The following is a 21488-nucleotide window of genomic DNA, read 5'->3' on the forward strand; positions in this document are numbered from 1 at the left end:
GGAGTGGGGAGGAGGGAGAGCGAGCCCTGGACGTCCTCCATCACTTATGCTTATCCCTTATCCCTTATCACTTATCACTTATCCCTGTTTTTAAGTTTGGATTTCTAAGCAATTAGGCTGGTGGGGAGAGAGGGAGAGGAGGAGGAGTCAGTCAGGTGGGGAGACTGGGGAGTTGTGGCTTTTTAAAGATAGTGTAGGAGATTTTAAAATGCTTTTAAATGGGGTTTTATTTTTAAATACACTAGTGTTAAGTGGCAAAGCGCTCCAGGTCAACTGAATAATGCACCAGCTTCTTGTTTTCCAACAGCAACCCCCACCCCACCGCTCTCTGTGTCGGGCTCCGAGCCCTTCTTCTCAGTTCTCGGGGGATGGAGAATTGGCAGAGGAAGGCAGGGTTTAGCATGACGCACCAGGCTCGGGATGCTCAGCAAATACGTGGTGCCGGTGGTGCTAGTGGTTTGGGTGGTGGTTCTGGTACCGGAGCTCCTTGTGGTGGTTTCTGCAAATCCGGACATTCTGGGTTTGAAGCCCTTCCCCTCGGGATGCGGTGATCGACCCAACTGAGCCCCCGTGTCTGCCCGCCCCGGGTTTCTGTATTCCCGCTCAGCACGGAGCTGACAAGTTGTAGCCCGGGTGGGATTCTGGGAGGGAGTCGAGGGACCTCAGGCAGAAAAATTTGCAGGCGTTCTGGGATGAGGGTCTTTCAGGCCCGTGCAGGCAAGCTGCGGGGAAGGGACCCTCAGGAAGCCGTTCTTGTCCAGCTGAACCGAGAACAAACTTTTTTCCTCTGGCTTTTGGACTTGGGGCTGTTCAGGTCTCTGTCCCTCGTAGGTGGATTCTGTTTCCTCTTCAGATCTGGAGTTGGACCCATTGAGTAGACTGACCCGCAGAGGCACCTGAGGTCCAGAAGGAAGCGGGGTAGGGGAAACGAGTGGGAGAGAAGTCAAGTACCCTGGAATGAGGAATGCATGATCCCAATCCACCAAGCAGGACTACATACTGAGTGCTTCCCCTGCACCAGGCATTGCGCCAAAGTACCTGCTGGTTTTCCCTTGGGCTTGGGCATGTTTTTCTGCAGGTTGGGCTCACTTCTCCTTTGTTATTTCTGGCAGGAGGAATCTTCGAGTATGCAGATGGCCCCAATGCCCAGGTCATGAATGCAGAAGAACAAGCCTTCAGGTTTTCAGCCAATATCATCAATAGAAATAGGACTTTGTTACCCAACACCACTTTAACCTATGACATTCAGAGGATACACTTCCATGACAGCTTTGAAGCCACCAAAAAAGGTTAGTGTGTGCCCCGATACCCTTTCCTGCTTTTATTGAGTCCCCGTTGTAATAAAAATAACTGCGCTAAATGTAAAACGCCTTACTACGTACCAGGCACTGAACTAAGCAGTGAGGTAGATGCAAGCCAGATTGGACACAGTCTTAATCTGCATTTGACAGATGAGGTACCTGAGGCACAGAGAAGTGAAGTGGCTTGCCCAAGGTCACCCAGCAGACAAGGATTGTGCATCAAGTGCTGTTCTAAGCACTTGGGAGAGCATGATGGAAAATAGGAACCATGATCCCTACCCTCAAGGAACTTACAATCTAGTGGGTACTTCCGTTCACAGAAAAACTGGCTGCGATGATAGTCCAGTGACTGTTAAGAGTCAGTGGTCGGAGGGCGATCCCAGCTACCCTTTTACCATACTGACTCATGTAATTGTGTCCATTTTATAATTTCCCCATTCCAGTTTTTTGAAGAAGAAATAAGACATTTTGGGGTTTTTTTTGGACCATATAATTGTAAGCAGTAATAGGTGTGGGCCTGAGGATGAGGGAGAGTAGATGGGTGAGAACATAACTACACAGCAGTGCCCGCTTATCTTCTTCATTCATTCACTCATTCATTCAGTCGTATTTATTGCGCACTTAACTGTGTGCAGAGCACTGTACTAAGCCCTTGGAAAGTACAATTCTTCTACCTCCCCTCCTTTTCTCGTCTTCCTCCTCTTATTTCTAGACTTAATGCTTATATGATCTTCATAGTAACCCAACCCCTACTTGAAAGTAATAAAATTTGGCCAAAGGGTGAGGAAATTAAATGAGCAAATGAAGTAATTGTGCTTTGGAAGCCTACAGGTTGATTGGGATTACTGCTCCAAGTCAATCCAGTGGGGATCCAGATCAAGTGAATTGAACTTCCGCGCACGAGTGGGCCCGTTGTGTGGGAGAAGGGGGTAGGGTAGGTATTTATTGAGCTTTTACCATCTGCAGAGCTCTGGACTGAGCACTTTGAAGAGTGTAATACCGTAGCGTTGGCAGACACGATCCCTGCCCTCGGGGAGCTTACGGTCTGCAGATCCACAAGCAGATCTATCCGGGCTGCGGGCCTACCGACCTCGGTCACCTCTGTCTGTTCCAGCTTGCGACCAGTTAGCCCTGGGGGTGGTCGCCATATTTGGGCCATCTCAAGGATCCTGTACCAACGCAGTCCAGTCGATCTGCAATGCCCTGGAGGTGCCCCACATCCAGCTCCGCTGGAAACATCACCCGCTGGACAACAAGGACACGTTCTATGTCAACCTCTACCCCGACTACGCCTCTCTCAGCCACGCCATCCTGGACCTCGTTCAGTACCTGAAGTGGCGGTCGGCCACTGTGGTGTATGACGACAGCACAGGTAGGTAGAGGCTTTGGGGCGTCACTTGAGTGCAGTCACAAGCCTGTGGGCCTGGCATTGCTGAAGGTGGAGGATGGGCCTGGAGTGAAATAATTAACAGAGTAGTTGCTAAGCGCTGCCAAGCCCTGCTCTAAGTGCTGGGGAAGATACAAGTTAATCAGGTTGGGCACAGTCCCTGTCCCACATGGGGCTCACAATCTAAATTGGAGGGAGGAGCATTTAATTCCCATCTTATAGATGAGGTAACTGAGGCACAGAGAAGTGAAGTGAATTGCCCGGGGTCACACAACAGACAAGCGGCAGAGCTGGGATTAGAACCAATGCCTTCTGACTCCCAGCCCTGTCCTCGTTCCACTAGGCCTAGCTGCTTCTGCCCCGTCCTAGGCTGAAGAAACAAAGATGTGCACGTGTCTTTGCGTTCTATTGATCAATATTGACTCTTGAGCACTTAATGGGTGCAGAGTGCCGTACTGGGCTCTTGAGAGAGCAAAGTAAGACTAGTGGGCACTGTCCAGCGGAGAAGGCCATCCAGCCAACCGCAGAAGCCTGATGGGATGGCCAGCAGCCGGAGGGAGTTTACCGCGTGCCTGACAGGGAAAGTGATCGTGCAGAGAGCATCCCTGCCTCACATGGCACTTGCTCCTTCTCTTCCTCCCCGTGACCACGTCCAGGCCTCATCCGGCTGCAGGAGCTCATCATGGCCCCATCGAGGTACAACATCCGCTTGAAGATCCGCCAGCTGCCCGTCGACTCGGACGATGCCCGGCCCCTGCTCAAGGAGATGAAGAGGGGTCGGGAGTTCCGGATCATCTTCGACTGCAGTCATAGCATGGCGGCTCAGATCCTCAAGCAGGTGGGTCTCCAGTCCCTGGGGAGGGGGTCCTGTGGAGATGGGGTGTGGTCTGGCCCTTCTCCACCAGGGAAGCTCCTCCATGGGGCCGCCATCAAGCTCCTCAGCTAGGGCCGTGTCTCTGGGCTCTCTGGAGGGAGCAGCAGTGACTATGGTGAAATAGAGATGGGAGGGCAAAGGCCCCCAAGTTTTAGGGTAATGGGGTTGTCTCCGGGTTGGGGACAAGGAGGCGGACACGCTTGGAGGCGGTGACTGGCATCGGCCCAGTCTGCCAGAGCATTGGCTAGGACTTACCGACCTCTCCTTCTCTGCACGATTCATCTGGTCCAGCCTCCTGCAATGAGCCGGTTCCAGAGTCTGCGGGGGGGGGGGGGGGGTTGGAGGGATGGGGAAGGTGAGAGATGTATGGGCAGGATTCCAGGCCCAGCCCTGTGATGAATAAATATTGTTTTTTTCAAGAAATGAATTGCCAAAGTGTGGTCTGGTGGCCAAATTAGAGGTGGAGTCTCAGTTCAGAGGGGTGATGAGAAGGGCTTCAGGAGGGAAGCAGGGAGGCAGCTGCCTCGGGATGCACCAGCAAGGAGGCGGAGTATATTACTTGGGCCTCGGGCCAGCCAGATGTCTGAAACTGGCCCTGGAGGTGAGGCAGAGGGAGAAGGAAGGGGCCGAAGGTGGGGAGGGACTCTGAGCCCGCCTTCAGCCAGGCTCCCCCCGCAAAGTGGCTCATTTTCCCCGGCCCATTTACCTGCTCCCGCTGGCCGCGTTCGGTGCCGTTCACTTATTATGCGGTTTATTATAGCTTATTGTGCCATCTGCTCTGCTCCTCGTTGTGGGCATCCGAGAGGGAGGAGGGTGGCGGCGGGGTGTGGGGGGCGGGAGGGAGAAAAGCTTTCCTGAGATTGGTTGTGTTTTCTTTTCGGGACGCAGGCACAGCGTGGTAGAGGCCTGGAAACCGGCCATGTAGTGTGCCCGTCCAAGAAAGAAAGAGCAAAATGGCCTTAAAACCCCCTCCGAGGGCGCAGCAGAAGAAACAGAAAACACTCTAATTTGGACCAGTGCATTTCTTAAAAGGCAATTATATTGTCCCAGAAAATCTCCATATTGATTAGGAAAATCTTCGTGCAGAACCATACTTCAGGCAGAACCATGCCTGAAAGAAGCAGGAATGGGAGAGGGATTTAGGAAGGGAAAAGAATGGGGGTAATTCCAGGCGCCACCTCCCTTTCCTCATTCGTTAGTCCTCGGGAGGAAAGGGACCCATTTTGAGCTGAAGAAAACTAGTCTGGGCTTTGTTATTATTAATAATAACAATAATAAAGTATTTATTAAGTGCTTATTATGTGCTAAGCGCTGTTTTAAACAAGGGGGCAGATACAGGGTTATCAGTTTGAAACCAGTCTCTGTCCTGGTTGGGGCTCACAATTTATTAGTATTAATTGAATTTAATGAGTGCTTACTGTGTGCTAAGCACTTGGGAGAGTACAATATAATATCAAACAAATTCCCTGCTCACAGTGAGCTCCCAGTCTAGGTAGGAGGGAGTAGGATTTAATCCCCATTTTACAATTGAAGTAACTGAGGCCCAGAAAAGTTAAGTGATTTGCCCAAGTCACCCAGCAAACTAGTGGCGGAGCCAGGATTAGAACCCAGGTCTTTCTGACGCCCAGGCCTGTGTCACTAGACCGTGCTGCTTAGTGAAGTCACTTTATTTCTCTGAGCCTCAGTTCCTCAGCTGTACAAAGGTAATAAAACACCACTCTGGTTGTTAGCACTGGGGAAGAGTGAAGTTGGGGAGGTTGATGGTAGGGAATCCCCTATTTCCCTCTGCCCTTGTCTGACCCATCGCTCCTTTCTCTGAGAGCCCCAGATTTGCTCTCTCCCCTTCCCTCATTGTGGGCTGTGGCTTCCCACTCCCCTCTCCCCCGGAGATTTCTGCCTGCGAATGCCTCCTTGGCTCCCCAGGCCCCCAGTGTCGTCCCTTGGGGCGCGGAGAGTGATTGGGGTCCTCCCCCGTTGCTGGGGTGGGAGGGCGGGAATCTTCAGGGGGCACAGAAAGAAGGGCTCTCCCCCGCCGGGGCCAGTTCGGACCTGGCCACCCACCTCTCAGCTCCTTCTCTTTCACACCGATTGATTTCATTTCACTGAGGAGAACTGCCAAGCAGGAGGCTTTTAAAAAGAATCTTTGGAGTTTCATCGACCTGCAAAGGATTCCTAATTAGAGATCAAAATGCCTGTTGAGATCTATGGCATATTACCACTGAGATCATTTGGGGTTTTTTTTCTTCTTAATCATTTGTACAATAACGGGGCGGGATGAGGTCCCAGGGGCGGACACTGAGGAAGTGGAGAGGTTGTTGAGGCAAGGCGTCACCACTGGGCTTCGAGGTCATTTAGACCCAGGATCTAGCAGAAAAAAGCCCTGGGGCCAGATCCAGAGCCCATTCCCAAGTCTGAAGCAGCTCCAGAATACAACCCCCAGGCTCTAGGGGATCCTGCTTTGTGGATTGGCTTCAGATCACTTAGCCCACTCACCCGAAATTCCAGGGCCCATAGCACCAGAGACCCCAGGGGTGTCAGCCCTCAAAGGGGTCGCCATCTAATAAAAAGTGACATGAATGAAAGGACATGGAAGCAGAGGGGCCACTTTTTCCAAAGGGAGCAAAGATTTTAGGATGGTTGAGGACTGGGATTGGCACAGGCTTCTGAGGTTTTCCAGGTGAGAAAACTGCTAGTTTGAATCTTTTTACAATCCTGATGGCATCTCTCATGTCTTGTTCAAGATCTGGGATGAGCAAATCTGGGAGCCCAGCATGGGGGCAATGACTTCCCCATTGGCCCCGTGGAGAGGGCAGCTTGGAAAGATTTCCCTAGGAATCACTCAACCTAGCAACATGCCATTTGGCCCTGGATTTCCACCGTGTAAATAACCAGTGGTGGAGGGAATTTTTTTTCCCCATCTGAACTAGGTGCTGGGGAACAAACAGAGACGGGATAAGTGCAATCCCTGCGGTCAAGGAGTTTACGATCCAGTGAGGGAGATCCAAAGGGTTGAATCCACAGTAGATCCAGAACAAAGACACAAACCCTAAAAAAAAAAAAACCCGAGGAGGCCAAACAGTAAATGAACGTAAGTGATGCCCAGTGGGAGAAGATGAGCAGGAAGAGACCTTTCTAACTGGGGTGATCTCAGAAATCAGTGATGGTTCCTCTTCAGCGTGGACTGTCCACTCTTGGGTAACAGAGTTTCACAGCTCATGGGGTACGGGTCTAGAGCCGAAACAGCATCCCAGATGTTGAACCATCAGGAATGATGATGTTTTCTTCCCACTGCCAGTCAGTTTGGAAAACCTGGCTCTCCCAGACAGAGGGAAAACCCTCACCGAGTTTCCGGTTGCTAACACACTCCTCTCCCCTCTCCCCTAGGCCATGGCAATGGGGATGATGACCGAATATTACCACTTCATCTTCACGACTCTGGTAAAGTATGAAATCCTGACTGCACCTTTCTCTTGTTCAATCAGTCGATCGGTGAATAGTATTTCATGAGCTCCTCTGGGTGCTGAGCACTGTACTGGATCTTTGTGAGAGCACTGGAGAGATGAGGCTCTCTCTGCCTGCGAGGAACTGAGGTCTTTACACCAGTGGGGTCTAATGGTGAGAACTGAGGTGACCCCAATCTGTGGAAGGGCTGAACTAGGTCACAGAGGGTGTCCAAGGCAAAGGATTCAATCATATTTCAATCGATCGATTGTATTTATTGAGTGATTACCGTGTGCAGAGCACTGTACTAAGCACTCGGGAGAGTACACTATAATAAGAGTCAGTAGATGGGAGGCAATGTGCTACAAATTTAGAGAAGCAGCATGGCTTAGTGAAAAGAGCACGGGCTTGGGAGTCAGGGGTCATGAGTTCTAATCCCGGCTCTGCCACTTATCAGCTGTGTGACTTTGTGTGACTTTGGGCAAGTCACTTAACTTCTCTGTGCCCCAGTGACCTCATCTGTAAAATGGGGATTATGACTGTGAGCCCCACGAGGGACACCCCGATTAACTTGTATCTCCCCCGGCGCTTAGAACAGTGCTTGGCACATAGTAAGCGCTTAACAAATACCACCGTTGTTATTATTACAAATCGAAACTCACCAGTGCTGGGTAGCAGTGGCGTGGCAGAGAATCGAGGACAGAGACTCAAGTTTGCTGCACGGAAGGAGGCCGTGGTAAATCACTTCCAAATTTTTTACCAAGAAAACTCTACGGATACACTACCAGCACGGTTGCAGATGGAGAGTGCGGTGTTCTGAGAGAGACGTGTCCATGGAGTCGCTATGGATCGGAAATGACTCAGCAGCATGAGACGAGACACCCCACAGTGAGCTTACAGAATATTTATCAAGCGATTATTGTGTGCAGAGCACTGTTCTAAGCCCTTGGGAGAATTCAGTATAACAGAGTTGGTTGACATGGTCCTTGCCCACAAGAAGCTTACAGTCCAGAGGACTCTCTTGTTTGAAGTTAGAGTGAAGTTGTTTCATGTTATTCCGTTACGACGTTGGCTTTCTCTTACCTCCATTCAGGAAAGACCCATACGCAGAAAGTAGCACAGCCTAATGGATAGAGCACAGGTCTGGGAATCAGAAGGACCTGGATTCCAATCCCGGGTCCACCCCTTGTCTGTTGTGTGACCTCGGGCAAGTCACTTCACTTCTCTGTGCCTCAGTTACCTCATCTGTAAAATGGGGATTAAGACGGGGAGCCTCATGTGGCACTTGGACTGTGACCCGTGTGATTAGCTTGTAACTACCCCAGTGCTTAGTGCGGTGCCTGGCACATAGTAAGAGCTTAATGAATACCCTAAGAAAAGAATAAGTACTGCCCAAAGCAAGCCGGCCATTTGGGGGGCGTTCTTGGTTCTGATTTGCAGGGGCAAGGGACAGGCGAGAGAGATCTGGACCCTGAAGGGTGTTTTACAGCCCCCTTGGGGTTAGGGATTTGGAGGACTCTGCAGGCAACTGTGATTTACTTTACTGGATTTAAAATAATTATCTGGCGGGCTTAGAGACTCTTGTCCCATTGGATAACCAGCACTCGTGGACTGGCCAGCAGCTTGGCGCTCGATTTCTCCCTCTGATTTCTCTCCCCGTCTCTGAGGGCACCAGGCTGGACCGAACCAGCCCGGTGGGATTCATCTGACATTCGGAACAGTGAGAAGACAGAGATTTATGTCTGTTCCCTCCGCCTCCCTGTCAGAGGTGCATCAGGGATCGACTCTGGCCAATTAGTCAATTGTATTTACCGAGCACTCACTGTGTGCAGAACACAGTACTGAGCACTTGGGAGAGTGTGATGTAATAATAATAATAATAATGTTGGTATTTGTTAAGCGCTTACTATGTGCCGAGCACTGTTCTAAGCGCTGGGGTAGACATAGGGGAATCATGTTGTCCCACGTGGGGCTCACAGTCTTAATCCCCATTTTACAGATGAGGGAACTGAGGCACAGAGAAGTTAGTAGCAGACACAATCCCTGCCCATAACGAGTTTACAGTCTAGAGGGGAGTGGTGGAAAAAAATACAAGCCCGGTTCTGGGGAGAGGAACCCAGGGATCCCTCTCGATCCATCAATCAATCAATGGTATTTATCGAGGCCTCATCTCGGGCCCCTCCGGGCCAAACAGTTTGAAGCTGTAACAGGTCCGGCGCTGTGGGAGCCTCCCTTTGAAGCGGAGCGTTCTTCTCCGACTTTCATCTCGCTTTCTAATCACACTGGGCACAGGCGATTTGAATTTCTCCAGCGGTTCTTGTGATCCTAGACATTAAGAAACAGAGAAAAGAATTCACCTCGTGTTAGCTGATCGGGCCACTCCCCGGGGGAGCCGTGTAGGTCAGTCAACTCTCATAAGAGAGCAGACGGCGCATTGGTTTCTTCATTAACCTCACGTGTCACGATGAGAATGCATCATCTCGGCAGCCCGGGATGGTCCGCGGCTGGGGGAAAAGAGGCTTAGTGGAAAAGGGCTCGGGCCTGGGAGTCCGGAGGACCTGGATCCTCATCCCACCTCTGCCACATCATAATAATAATTGTGGTTTTTAAGCACTTACTGTGCTCCAAGCACAGTTCTAACTGCTTCTCACTTGCCTACTAGGTGTCCTTGGGAAAGTCATTTCACTTCTCTGGGCCTTAGTTTACTGATCTGTATCATACTTGCCCCCCCCCCCCCCCCGGAGGGAAAAGCACCGTCTGACCCACTGACCTACCCACGTGCCTAGAACAGTGCTTAGTTCGTAGTCAGCGCTTAAATAATGCAGTTATTTGTCGGCCGCTGTAGCAGTCGCCAGGGCTGTGGTCGTGATGTTGCCTACAGACAGAGAAGCAGCGTGGCTCGGTGGAAAGAGCCCGGGCTTGGGAGTCAGAGGTCATGGGTTCGAATGCCGGCTTCTGGTCCGGTCAGTCAGCATCACGCCAGCGTGGCCCTGCCCCTCTGCCTTCCTGTGATTCTTTATGCCACGATCTGCCTCCTGGACATCCCCCCTTATTTCACTGAGCCCGTGGCCCGAGACACTATCGGAACCTGGTCTGGAGTTAAAAGCCATCCATCTTCCTCCCTTTAGGAAGTCCGTGTCATAAACTCACCCTTAAAAAAAAAATAGCCACACGTATTTTTTAAATGCAGAAGACATTTTAATTACTCTGGCTGCCAGTATCTATTCCAGGCAGCTTTGAGCCATTCCCAGATAACCTCCTATTAATCAGCTCCAGCTGAGCCCGGGGTACATTCCATGGGTAGGTACAGCCCGGAGGTGAAAGGAGAATTATCATAAATTAGCAGATAAGCAATCACAATTAATGCCACTTTCATGCAATAACACTTGTATCACGGGAGGGATATTTTCATCTGTCATTCCTTAAGGCCGTGTTTTCCTAGCTCGGGAAGCCCGGGCCTGGGTTCCTCCCAAGATTGGCTCATTGGGTACTAATGAATCAGTCCGTTGCGTTTCTGAAAGTTCTCCCTTTCGGAATGCCACGTGTCGACATCTGGCATGAAGAGCGGCCACCGAGTGCTAAGCAGCAGGGTTGAATGCAGTTTGATGCGTACAACGCTTGGGGTCTCAACCCAGTCAAACTCAGACGGGGTAACAGAGATGGGGAAAAATCAAAAAAAGAGCTCCGCACGTCAGCCGGGCTTCAGTGATGACTTAACCGATAGTCGTCATCATCGATATTTACTGAGCGCTTACTATACTGTACTAAGTGTTTGGTCCTGATGGAATGGGAGATTTATCAATCAGTGGCATTTATTGAGCACTCACTGTGGGCTGAGCACTGTACTAAGCACTTGGGAGTGGTGAGTGCCCTAAGGGGGCGTTCAGTGTTTAATTCCCAACTGAGTCGTCTCTCCCGGCACCTAGTACAGGGTTCTGTTCCCCTCTAGTCTGCAAGTTCCCTTCCAAACTGTAAATTCGTTGTGGGCAGGGAATGTGTCTACCAACTCTGTTGTATTGTACTCTCCCAAGTGTTGAGTACAGCGCTCTGTACACAGTGAGCACTCAAGAAATACCACTGATAGATTCCTCACACAGAGCTTAATACATACGATAATTACTACTGCTGCTATTACAATATGATAAAGTAGGGAGACGTGATCCCTGCCCACAAGAAGCTTCCAGACCCAAGTTGGAGACGGACATTCAAATAAACGACAGCTGGGTAGGTGCATCAGCATAGTAGAGGTGGGGTGCAGATTAAAGTGCTTAAGGGGTAAGACCCGAAGGCTTAGGCGATGCAGAATGGAAGGTGAATAGGGTGGGGAAATGGAAGCTACGGTCTATGGAAGATATACCTTCCTATATAACGTAGGGAGTGAATCCTTGGAAAACACCACGGTAAAAAGAAATGGGATCATTGTAGGGACCTTGTACGGTGCTGTGTGCGGACTGCTCTTCCAAGCACCAAGTCACGCCGTATCAAGCAGTTTGTGCCGCAATCAATCCATCAGTAGTATTTCCCGAGCACTATGGGCTGAGCCCTGTACTGTTACCCCCTCTAGACTGAAAGCTCATTATGAGAGGTCAGTTGGTCAATCATATTTATTGAGCGCTTACTGTGTGCGGAACACTGTACTAAGCATTTGGGAGAGCACGATGCAACAATAAGCAGACATTCCCTGCCCCCAGTGAGCTTATAGTCAAGAGGGGGAGGACACGTCTGCTAATTCTCCTATATTGTGCTCTCCCAAGGGCTTAGTAGAGTGCTCTGCACACAGTAAGCTCTCATCATGGTGTAGTGGATAGAGCACGGGCCTGGGAGTCAGAAGGATCTGGGTTCTAATCCCAGCCCTGGCATTTATCTGCTGATGGGACCTTGGGCAAGTCACTTCACTTCTCTGGGCTTCAGTTACCTCATCTGTAAAATGGAGATTGAGACTGTGAGCCCTATGTGGGGCGGGGACTGGGTCCCACCCGATTAGCTTGAATCTACCCCAGCACTTAATACGGTGCCTGGCACATAGTAAGCACTTAAAGAAATATTATTATTATTATTATTACTAATATTGTATTAAGCACTTGGGAGAGGCACCATCCCAGCACCTCAGCCCCTTCCTCGGGTGTGCAGAGGGATGGAGGTGTAACCCACAGAATGGCTCTCACCACCTGAGCCCTTCCAAAGACCCAGAACCCTCCTCTCCCGAGGGACCCCTCCTCTCATCCCATCTGTGCGGCTTTACCTCTCTGGCCTGAATTGGATTTTTAGACAAGGGAAAGACAGGCGGTATCCAGAGTCAAATAAAGAGAAATATTTATGGGGAAGGGAGAAATAAAAGGAATTTAGGATCAATTGGGAAACTATTGGGGCAAAGATGGAGCCAGTAGAGTGTGGCGTGTCTCGGTTTTATGTGCTTTGAATTTTATTACCCTTCAACTATCCTCGAGAACGTAATTAATTCAACAGAAAAACTGTAAATACGGTTGGCTTGGATGATAAAATCTATGATAATTGGAGCGGCGGCAAGTAAAATATGACTACAGGGTCTCCATCGGTCAAATTCTTGTTCTTTTTTAGGGACTCCCCACTCCCTCGCACAGGGGTGTCCGTGGGGTGGCCAAGGCCACCGTGGGGATAGAGGGGGCTTAGGAAGGGGCCGGGAGAAAGCAGCATCTCTGCAGGAGGACGTGAGGAGCCTCAGAGCCTTACAGAAGAGGAGGTCGGTTCCCATAGTCGGGCAGTGGGCTTATGCCTCGGTTTTCCTGCTGGTGTGGCAGAGGGACATCTCTGCGGATTGTCTGCGGCTTCTAGATGATCAGCAGAGAGGGGCAGGAGGAATCCCACGGCATCCTCTGCTCTGCAGAAGTGCCTGAGAAACACAGAAGAGAAGAGGCGACTCCCCAGGAAGCCCTGAGCACAGTGCCACTCTCAGTGGAAAATGACAGAAGATTCATTGTCAGTAGCTGTGGTCAAGCCATGAATCCCACCTGCCATTCTAGGCCCTGGAGAAGAGTCCTCAGGGACTCTGTGCGCATGGATTGAAGAGGGACCTTGAGTCAACCTGAAAATGTGCATTTTCCCCACAAAATGGGCCTCTCTAGATCAGCCTATAGGGAAATCCACTGCTGCCTGTTGAAGCTTGCCCGAGGCCCAGGAGAGCCTGGGGTCTTGTAGGTGGCGAGAGGCAGCCCGGAGACTCCCGGGAGCTGGGAGATATGGGGGGGCGGGGGGTGTGTTTGAGTGGGGGCACGCGGTCCCCATCATAGAGCTCCTACATTCCTGCTGCCCTGTATCCAGGAGCCCTGGGATAATTCGTAAGGCTGCTTTAAAATAGTCCCCCTTGGACAGGGCTGGTATTATTTACCAAAGGGTCAGATCCCACTTGGAGAAGTGGTGTCAAAGTCTTGCTTACTTGGAAAATTGGGACGGAAGCAATCTTTTTTTTTTTCCAAGCCATTAAAAGGAAATATAATCAAGTCCCCCTACTGGGCCTTGAAACACTTTCCAGCTGCCGAAAGGGGGTACCCAGCCAATCTCCCGAGAGCACTTGGCTGGGGTTGTTATCGTACGGGCCACAAATATGGAAAGTCCCATTCATGCAAACATTCAGTGCTATTGCTTGCATACCTACTGTGTGCAGAGCACCTTACTAAGCACTTGGGGGAAATTACCCAGGGCAAAATTAGACCCAGACCCTGACCCCTAAGGCACTCAGAGTCCGAGAATAGTGAGGGTCCCTAAGCAAAAACGTAACAAGAGAAACAGAAAAAGACAACCAAAAAAACAGAGCACTGTAGCTAAAGTAGCAGTGTGTTGGTGATTCAGTGAAACTCAGGGTTATTCGGTTGCCCATTAGCCTTAGCATCAATGAAGCAGTGGTATTTATTGAGCACTTGTGGTGTGCAGTGCACTGTACTATTGGGAGAATACAATATAACAGAGTTGGTAGACAAACTCCCTGCCCACAATGAGCTTACAGTCTAGAGGGGGATTCACACATTAATATAAATTAATTATAGATATGTACATAGTGCTCTGGGGATGTGTGTGTGTCGGGGGGTGTTGAATAAAGGGTGCAAAGGTGACACAGAAGGGAGTGAAAGAAGAGGAAATGCGGGTTTAATCAAAGAAGTCCTCTTGGAGGAGATGCGCTTTTAATAAGGCCTTGAAGGTTGGGAAAGTGATCATCTGTCGGGTATGAAGAGGGAGGATGTGGGTGAGGTGTGGCAGCAAGATAGATGAGATTGAGGCACAGTGAGTAAATTGGAATTAAAGGAGAGAAGTGCGCGGGCTGCACTGTAGTAGGAAAGGAGGGAGGGAAGATAGAAGGCAGACTGGTAGAAACAGGACCCAGGCTCCTTTACTTGCTCAGAGACTCCATTTGGACCGGTCAATAGAATCGGCCCCATTCTAGCACTAAAGGGCTCCAGCTATGAGACTGGATATCAAAACAGTAGCAGTAATAATAGTAAGGATATCTGTTAATAACGTTAGTAATGTTGGTATTTGTTCAGTGCCTACTATGTGCCGAGCACTGTTCTAAGCGCTGGGGGAGACACAGGGGAATCAGGATGTCCCACGTGGGGCTCACAGTCTCAATCCCCATTTTACAGATGAGGTAACTGAGGCACAGAGAAGTGAAGTGACTTGCCCACAGTCACACAGCTGACAAGTGGCAGAGCTGGGATTCGAACTCATGACTTCTGACTCCAAAGCCCCTGCTCTTTCCACTGAGCCACGCTGCTTCTCTGTTAAACGCTTACTATGTGTCAAGCACTGTTCTAAGCACTGGGGTAGATGCAAGCTACTCAGGTTGGACACAGTTCCTGTCCTACATGGGGCTCACAGTTTTAATCCCCATTTTACAGATGAGGTAACTGAGGCACAGAGAAATTAAGTGACTTGCCCAAGGTGACACACCAGACAAGTGGCGGAGCCAGGATTAGAACCCAGGCAGGTCCTTCTGACTCCCGGGCCTGTGCTCTAACCACTTGACCATACTGTTTCCCTAGAAACAGCAGAGTAACAGGGGGCACGGGAGGTGGAATGTTGGGAGCAGGGTGGTGAGCTGAGAAAATCGCCAGTTGTTTAAACCCTTCTCTCCTTTTTAAGGATCTTTACGCACTGGATCTGGAACCGTACCGTTACTCCGGCGTGAACCTGACCGGCTTCCGGATCCTAAATGTGGAGAACCCACACGTGTCCGCCATAGTGGAAAAATGGTCCATGGAGAGGCTCCAGGCAGCTCCCCGTGTGGAGTCAGGGATGCTGGACGGGGTCATGATGGTACGTGACCTGTTAATGATGCCTTTTCCCGCAGTCCCTTGGGGCGCTCACGTTGCCAGAATCTGCAGGGCGACCGAGGGCAGGAGGAGATGGAGGCAAAATCTGAAAGCAGGGGGAATTTCCCTAATGTTCACTCATTGGAATTGAAAGTGAATTTGAACCTATTTCACCCAGGCCGTGTATCCGTTACGAAAAAGCGTTACTCAGACCCTACCATCTACACAGTAGGAGAAGCCGCCAGTATTATTTACTCATGCCACTAGCCTAAGAGAAGGACAATCCCGCCGGGAAAATAGTAGAAAAGGTTATTGCTATTTATAGGGTGAGTAAATCCCCTTCCCCTCTTCTCCCTCCTCCTCTTCCTCCTCCTAATTTTTCCGGGGCCCCTCGGGCCCTGGAACAAAAATACAAAGTCACTACGTCTGTTACCGATCGCAAAGATGTGCACAACAGCCTCTGTACGCACACTCATTTTCTATCCTATTGACAAATAATTTATAAATACATGCACGATTTATGTTGCTCCCCGGGTCCCACCTGGGGGAAGGCAGACGCCATGGCGGAGTGTTGGAAAGTGGTTGTCGGGTTCTGCCTGGCCGAGTTAGCTCTGCCATTACTTCGGGTAGAGGAAGGGAGGGGGCATGCGGGGCTGGGAGCTGCTCAGACCCCGAGAGAGAAGCGGTTGCTGGGAATTGGAGTCAAAACGGCAGGTGGCACGCAGCCTCCCGGAGGGTGGGCTTCCTCCGACAGCCGGCGCTTGCCCTCAACAAGCAGCCCAGACCCCTGCTCCCCAGTTGCACTGCCCCTGCTAAAGGCACGGACACCGTCTCTGTTTTATCCCACTCCACCCCGCTCCCCAGTGCCTCGCTGAATTCGCCAGGCCCTGGAGGATGACGTGGGTACCGTGGATATGTGGCTTTTCCAGCTATGGAAGAGCGACAGCGACAGGGAGGGAGGAAAGCAAAACCCCATCGGACCAGCTCCACTTAGCTCTGCTGGCTCCTCAGCTGATTTGCACACTTTCTTCTCCTGCAGGGATGCAGGCTAAGTGTCCGTGTCAGCGCGTGGCCTGACTCTGAAGGGAACCTAGAGATATCTGAAATGGGGGACCCTGGGCTGGGGGTTGCCCCCTTGGGCTCGGGAGAGGTTTGGTTTCCGGCAGAGGTGAATACCGGAACCCCGCCAGGCCTGGCACCTCCAGTCTCTTCCCCGAAACCCGAGCACATTGAGATTCCGACGGAACCGGGGAAAGGATTCTTGGCCTCTCCCGAGGGATTTGCAACAAGGAGAAAGGAAATCCCAGTACAAAGCAATTAGAGTCCAACGGCCAATTCTTTTAATCCTGCAAATCCTTCCACAGATGCCTGGAGGAGACAGAGAGAGAGAGAGAGAGAGAGAGAAACAGAGAGAGAGAGAGTATAAGTGAGCCTCAGGGGGAGGGAGGAAGGAGTCTTCCAGCCTCTAGGTCCCGCCATGGCAAGGAGCTTGGTCTTGCCCCAGCCTGTTCTAAGGAAGCCTCAGTCTTCCTTCTTTCCTCTTTAGGAGACCAAGAGGCAGCACGGCACTTCAAGTCACGAACTGAGCCAGGAATGATCCAGATGGCATGGGTGGGTGGTAAAGTGGCCAATGCCTAAGCAATAGGTCCCACCCAGCCGTGAGCTGGCACTCCTCCCGCCACACCGCCCAGCCCTTGGATCTGCCTGTCCAAGGTGCAAGACCGTGTGTGAGCCTCAGTTTCCTCTTCTGGAAAATGCAGATTAAGATGTTGAGCCCCATGTGGGACAGGAACTGCGTCCAACCGGATTAACTTGTATCCACCCCAGCCCTTGGCACAGTGCCTGGCACATAGTAAGCGTTTATGAGTGAATGAACGAGTTGCAGCCATTGTGGTTTTGGGTGACCCTGGGGAGCAGAGATGGGGAGGCCGAAGGGGTTCAGGGGCACAAACCAGAGCAGCTGCATCTCAGTGGGGGCTCCCAGAGTGAAGGAGAAAAAGACAGTGACCCTAGTCGGCACCACCCGCCTCTCCCAACTTTCTGCCCTGCCTCCTCTGCTTCTGCCTTAATTATAAATCTGGGTATCTCCCCCTTGCCCCCCGGCCCCAGCCGTTTCCCCAGCTCCATGTCGTCCTTCTCTTTCTGGGTCTTTTCTGTCCTCCCCCTTCGGCTGATGGCTAAGCCGGGCAGGGAGTCGGACACCAGGTAGGTATTTGGAGTGACCCGAATCAATCCCAAGCCACCGGGATGACCGCCGGGGAAAGTCTTTCTGCCGCCGAGTGGAATCCAGGCCGTGAATCCGCTTTGCTGCTTCCTCTGAAAACAAACAACTCCAGTTCACCAGGCCTGCAGGAGAGCCTGAAGACTGTTGTCCCTGGGGATGGGTAGTGACTCGGGGTGACTGTTCCCTTCAGCCTCAGTTTCCCTCTTCCAGGGAATGAAATTAGAGAAACAGTATGGCCTAGTGGATAGAGCATGGGCCCAGGAGTCAGAAAGACCTGGGTTTTAATCCCTGCTCTGCCAGTTGTCTGTTGTGTGACCTAACAGACATTAGAAGTCATTTCACTTCTCTAGGCCTCAGTTACCTCATCTGTGAAATGGGGAGCCCCATATGGGACAGGGAATGTGTCCAACCCGATCTGCTTCTATCTACCCCAGCTCTTAGTACAGTGCCTGGCACATAGAAAGTGTTTGACAAGTACTGTGATTATTATTGTTATTATTATTGTCATTATTCATTCATTCAACCCGCAAGAGTTGATAGACGCTGGAAGGGGCGGGAACAGGACCACTTTCCCTGCTCCCCGTTCGGGACGGTTGTCCTGTGGGGAGGCAGGGGGATGGTTGGGATGACCTCCCGCGGCCCCGTGGCCACTCTCCGCTCCAGGCTTGACCGCCAGCTGCTGTTCCCCTGTATTTTAGACAGACGCTGCCTTGCTGTACGACGCCGTCCACATTGTCTCTGTTTGCTACCAGCGGGCCCCGCAGATGACCGTCAACTCCCTGCAGTGCCACCGGCACAAAGCCTGGAGGTTCGGAGGCCGCTTCATGAACTTCATCAAAGAGGTGAGGTTGGAGCGTTGGTGGGGGGGGGGAGGGGGGTCTCCCCAGCGGGCCAGGATGGGGTCAGTTCTCAGAAGAGCTAGCACGGGAGAGCCCGTCCCGCAGTCACTATCGGCACCGCTGGAGCAGGTCAGTGTAGGATAACTGGGATTTGTTCAGTCGCTTTTATGGAGCGCTTACTGTGTGTGAAGCACTGTACTAAGCGCTTGGGAGAGTACAGTACAACAATAGACAGACATATTCCCTGCCCTTAACAAGCTTCAGAGCTTACTACGGGCCAAGCACCATATATGTGTAGTATAGCATAATATAATAAGCACCATATATAACTAACAGTGCTTAGTTAAGCTTAGCTAAGGCTGATTAAGCCCCTCCATATCCTCTTCTAATCATAATAATAATAATAATGTTGGTATTAAGCGCTTACTATGTGCAGAGCACTGTTCTAAGCGCTGGGGTAGACACAGGGGAATCAGGTTGTCCCACGTGGGGCTCACAGTCTTCATCCCCATTTTACAGATGAGGGAACTGAGGCCCAGAGAAGTTAAGTGACTTGCCCACAGTCACCCAGCTGACAAGTGGCAGAGCTGGGATTCGAACTCATGAGCCCTGACTCCAAAGCCTGTGCTCCTTCCACTGCGCCACGCTGCTTCTTCCCCCACTCCCTTCTGCGTCACGCTGACTTACTCCCTTTGTTCATCCCCCCTCCCAGCCCCACAGCATTTGAGTAAATATCTGTAATTCATTTATGTATATTAATGTATGTATCCCCACCTCTAGACCGTAAGGTTGCTGTGGGCAGGGAATGTGTCTGTTTATTGCTATGTTATACTAGCCCAAGTGCTTAGTAGAGTGACTAGCGCACAGTGCTCAGTAAATACAACTGAATGGATAAATAAGTGTGGCAAGCACATAACAAATACCATGATTATCATTAGATTGGACTCAGTCTCTGTCCAGTCTCAGTTTCTGTTCACAGTCTTAGTAGGAGGGAGCAGAGGCAATTAATCCCCATTTTAGAGCTGAAGAAATTGGAGCACAGAGAAGTTAAGTGACTTGTCCAAGGACATGCAAGCAATCAAGTAGCTGTCACAAGTTTAAAACCCCATTCTTCTGACCCCAGGGCCCAGGCTCTATCCACTGGGCCACACTGCTTCTGTCCCGAGGTAGTGTCCTGAACTGGAACCGTCCATGACGCCGGCTGCCTTTTGGGGGACACCAGCTGGTCAGACTTCTTTTTATTGTATTTGCTAAGTGCTTACTATGAGCCAAGCACTGTTCTAAGTACTGGTATAGACCCAGGTTTATCAGGTGGAAGCAGTCCCTGTCCCACATGGGGCTCACAGAATAAATAGGAGGGAGTAAAATTTAATCCCCATTTTACGGTCAAGGAAACTGAGGCACTGAGAAGTTGAGAGACTCCCCCGAGGTCACACAGCCAACAATTGGAAGAAATGGGATTAGAACTCGGGTCCCCTGACTCCTTGGCCTGTGCTATTTCCGTTAGGCCGTGCTTACCCTATTTATTTTGTTTATTTTGTTTAATGAGGTGTACATCGCCCTGATTCTATTTAGTTGCCATCGTTTTTATGGGATGTTCTTCCCCCCGACTCTATTTATCGCCATCGTTCTCGTCTGCCCGTCTCCCCCGATCAGACCGTGAGCCCGTCAAACGGCAGGGACCGTCTCTATCTGTTGCCGACTTGTTCATTCCAAGCGCTTAGTACAGTGCTGTGCACATAGTAAACGCTCAATAAATACTATTGAATACTTCCCTAGTGGATATATGAGTTCCAAGTTTCCCTGGCCCCAGAGTTGGGGTCAGGGCGGATAACCAAAATCCACCGATAATCCACCGGACGCCATCTTGCCAAATGGCTTTGGCTTCTCCTCTCCTCACCCAACTCTCACCCACAAAGGCCCCATTGACCAGACAGAGCCGAAGGCTCACTGTTGAACTGGTGGGGTTTCGTCTCCCTTCAGGGCTACACCCTCCTTTTGGTGGAGACACCAAAGAAAAGAGGATTGATTAGAGGGAAGAAAGTGGGGCGCGTGGTGGAGCCAGATTTAGAACCCAGGTCCTCTGGCTCCCAGGCCCGCGATTTATCTGCTAGGTGGTGCTACTTGGCTTTGTCTTGTGATATAAACTTCTTCCTCTTCCTCCTGCTCCTCATCCTCTTCCCCAATGGTTCCTGGTCTTTCTCAAGTGCTAGAAATCACCCTCGGTTCCTTCAAATCTGGGAGAAGCCCAGAGAACAAGCTTCCTTCTTGTAAGCTAAACGGAAATTAAATGTCATGAAGTGTGCCGTGCCAGGAGTGAGCAGAAATAGCAGGAGATAGCGGCTCCTCGCCCGGTGACATTTCCCAGCGTGCAGCGTGCCCTTCTGCCATCACTCAATACACACTAAATGAGAGATGCTTCACACACGCTGAACTTTAGCCTGGTATTTCTCCGCTCCTCTCCGAAATGCCAAGTCTCTAAAACGGTCTACTGTTTCACTGTCACTTGGCGAATCAAGGCGCCTCGCTCTTGTCCCACCCCGGCCAACACCTGTGAGACTTCAAAAAGAGCCGAGTGTCCCTTTCTCTCTCCGACCCCCCTCCCACCCTCAGCTCGCCCCCCCCGCCCCCCCCCGGGCAAGGCGGAGAGGCAGGTCCGGGAGTTTTCAGACACTAGGCTAGTGGAGATTTCGGAGGCTCCATCAGTGATGTGGTGGGAACTGCTTTCTGCCGTCTATAATAATAATAATAATGTTGGTATTTGTTAAGCGCTTACTATGTGCAGAGCACTGTTCTAAGCGCTGGGGTAGACATAGGGGAATCGGGTTGTCCCACGTGGGGCTCACAGTTAATCCCCATTTTACAGATGAGGTAACTGAGGCACAGAGAAGTTAAGTGACCTGCCCACAGTCACCCAGCTGACAAGTGGCAGAGCCGGGAGTCGAACTCATGACCTCTGACTCCGAAGCCCAGGCTCTTTTCCACTGAGCCGCGCTGACTGTAAGCTCACTGGGAGCAGGGAATGCGTCTTTATTTTTAAACTGTCCTCTCCCGAGCGCTTAGTACAGTGCTCTGCACACGGTAAGTGCTCAATAAATATGATTGAATGAATGAAAGGTCGGGAGTCCTTCAGGGGAGAA

General features: G+C 51.0%; 1 protein-coding gene across 5 annotated transcripts in view; it reads left to right on the forward strand.

The window, feature by feature from the left end:
• Positions 1–21488, forward strand: part of GRIK3 (glutamate ionotropic receptor kainate type subunit 3) — a 153085-nt gene that overhangs the window by 93351 nt on the left and 38246 nt on the right. For all 5 annotated transcript variants that reach the window (XM_029080717.1, XM_029080718.1, XM_029080719.1 and 2 more), the window contains exons 2-7: positions 1113–1289; positions 2416–2673; positions 3345–3526; positions 6947–7000; positions 15116–15289; positions 18208–18351. In XM_029080717.1, the coding sequence (XP_028936550.1) occupies positions 1113–1289; positions 2416–2673; positions 3345–3526; positions 6947–7000; positions 15116–15289; positions 18208–18351 (989 nt within the window). The remainder of the gene's footprint in view (positions 1–1112; positions 1290–2415; positions 2674–3344; positions 3527–6946; positions 7001–15115; positions 15290–18207; positions 18352–21488) is intronic.

The sequence above is a fragment of the Ornithorhynchus anatinus genome, chromosome 16 (assembly GCF_004115215.2).
Source record: "Ornithorhynchus anatinus isolate Pmale09 chromosome 16, mOrnAna1.pri.v4, whole genome shotgun sequence".
Lineage (NCBI taxonomy): Eukaryota > Metazoa > Chordata > Mammalia > Monotremata > Ornithorhynchidae > Ornithorhynchus > Ornithorhynchus anatinus.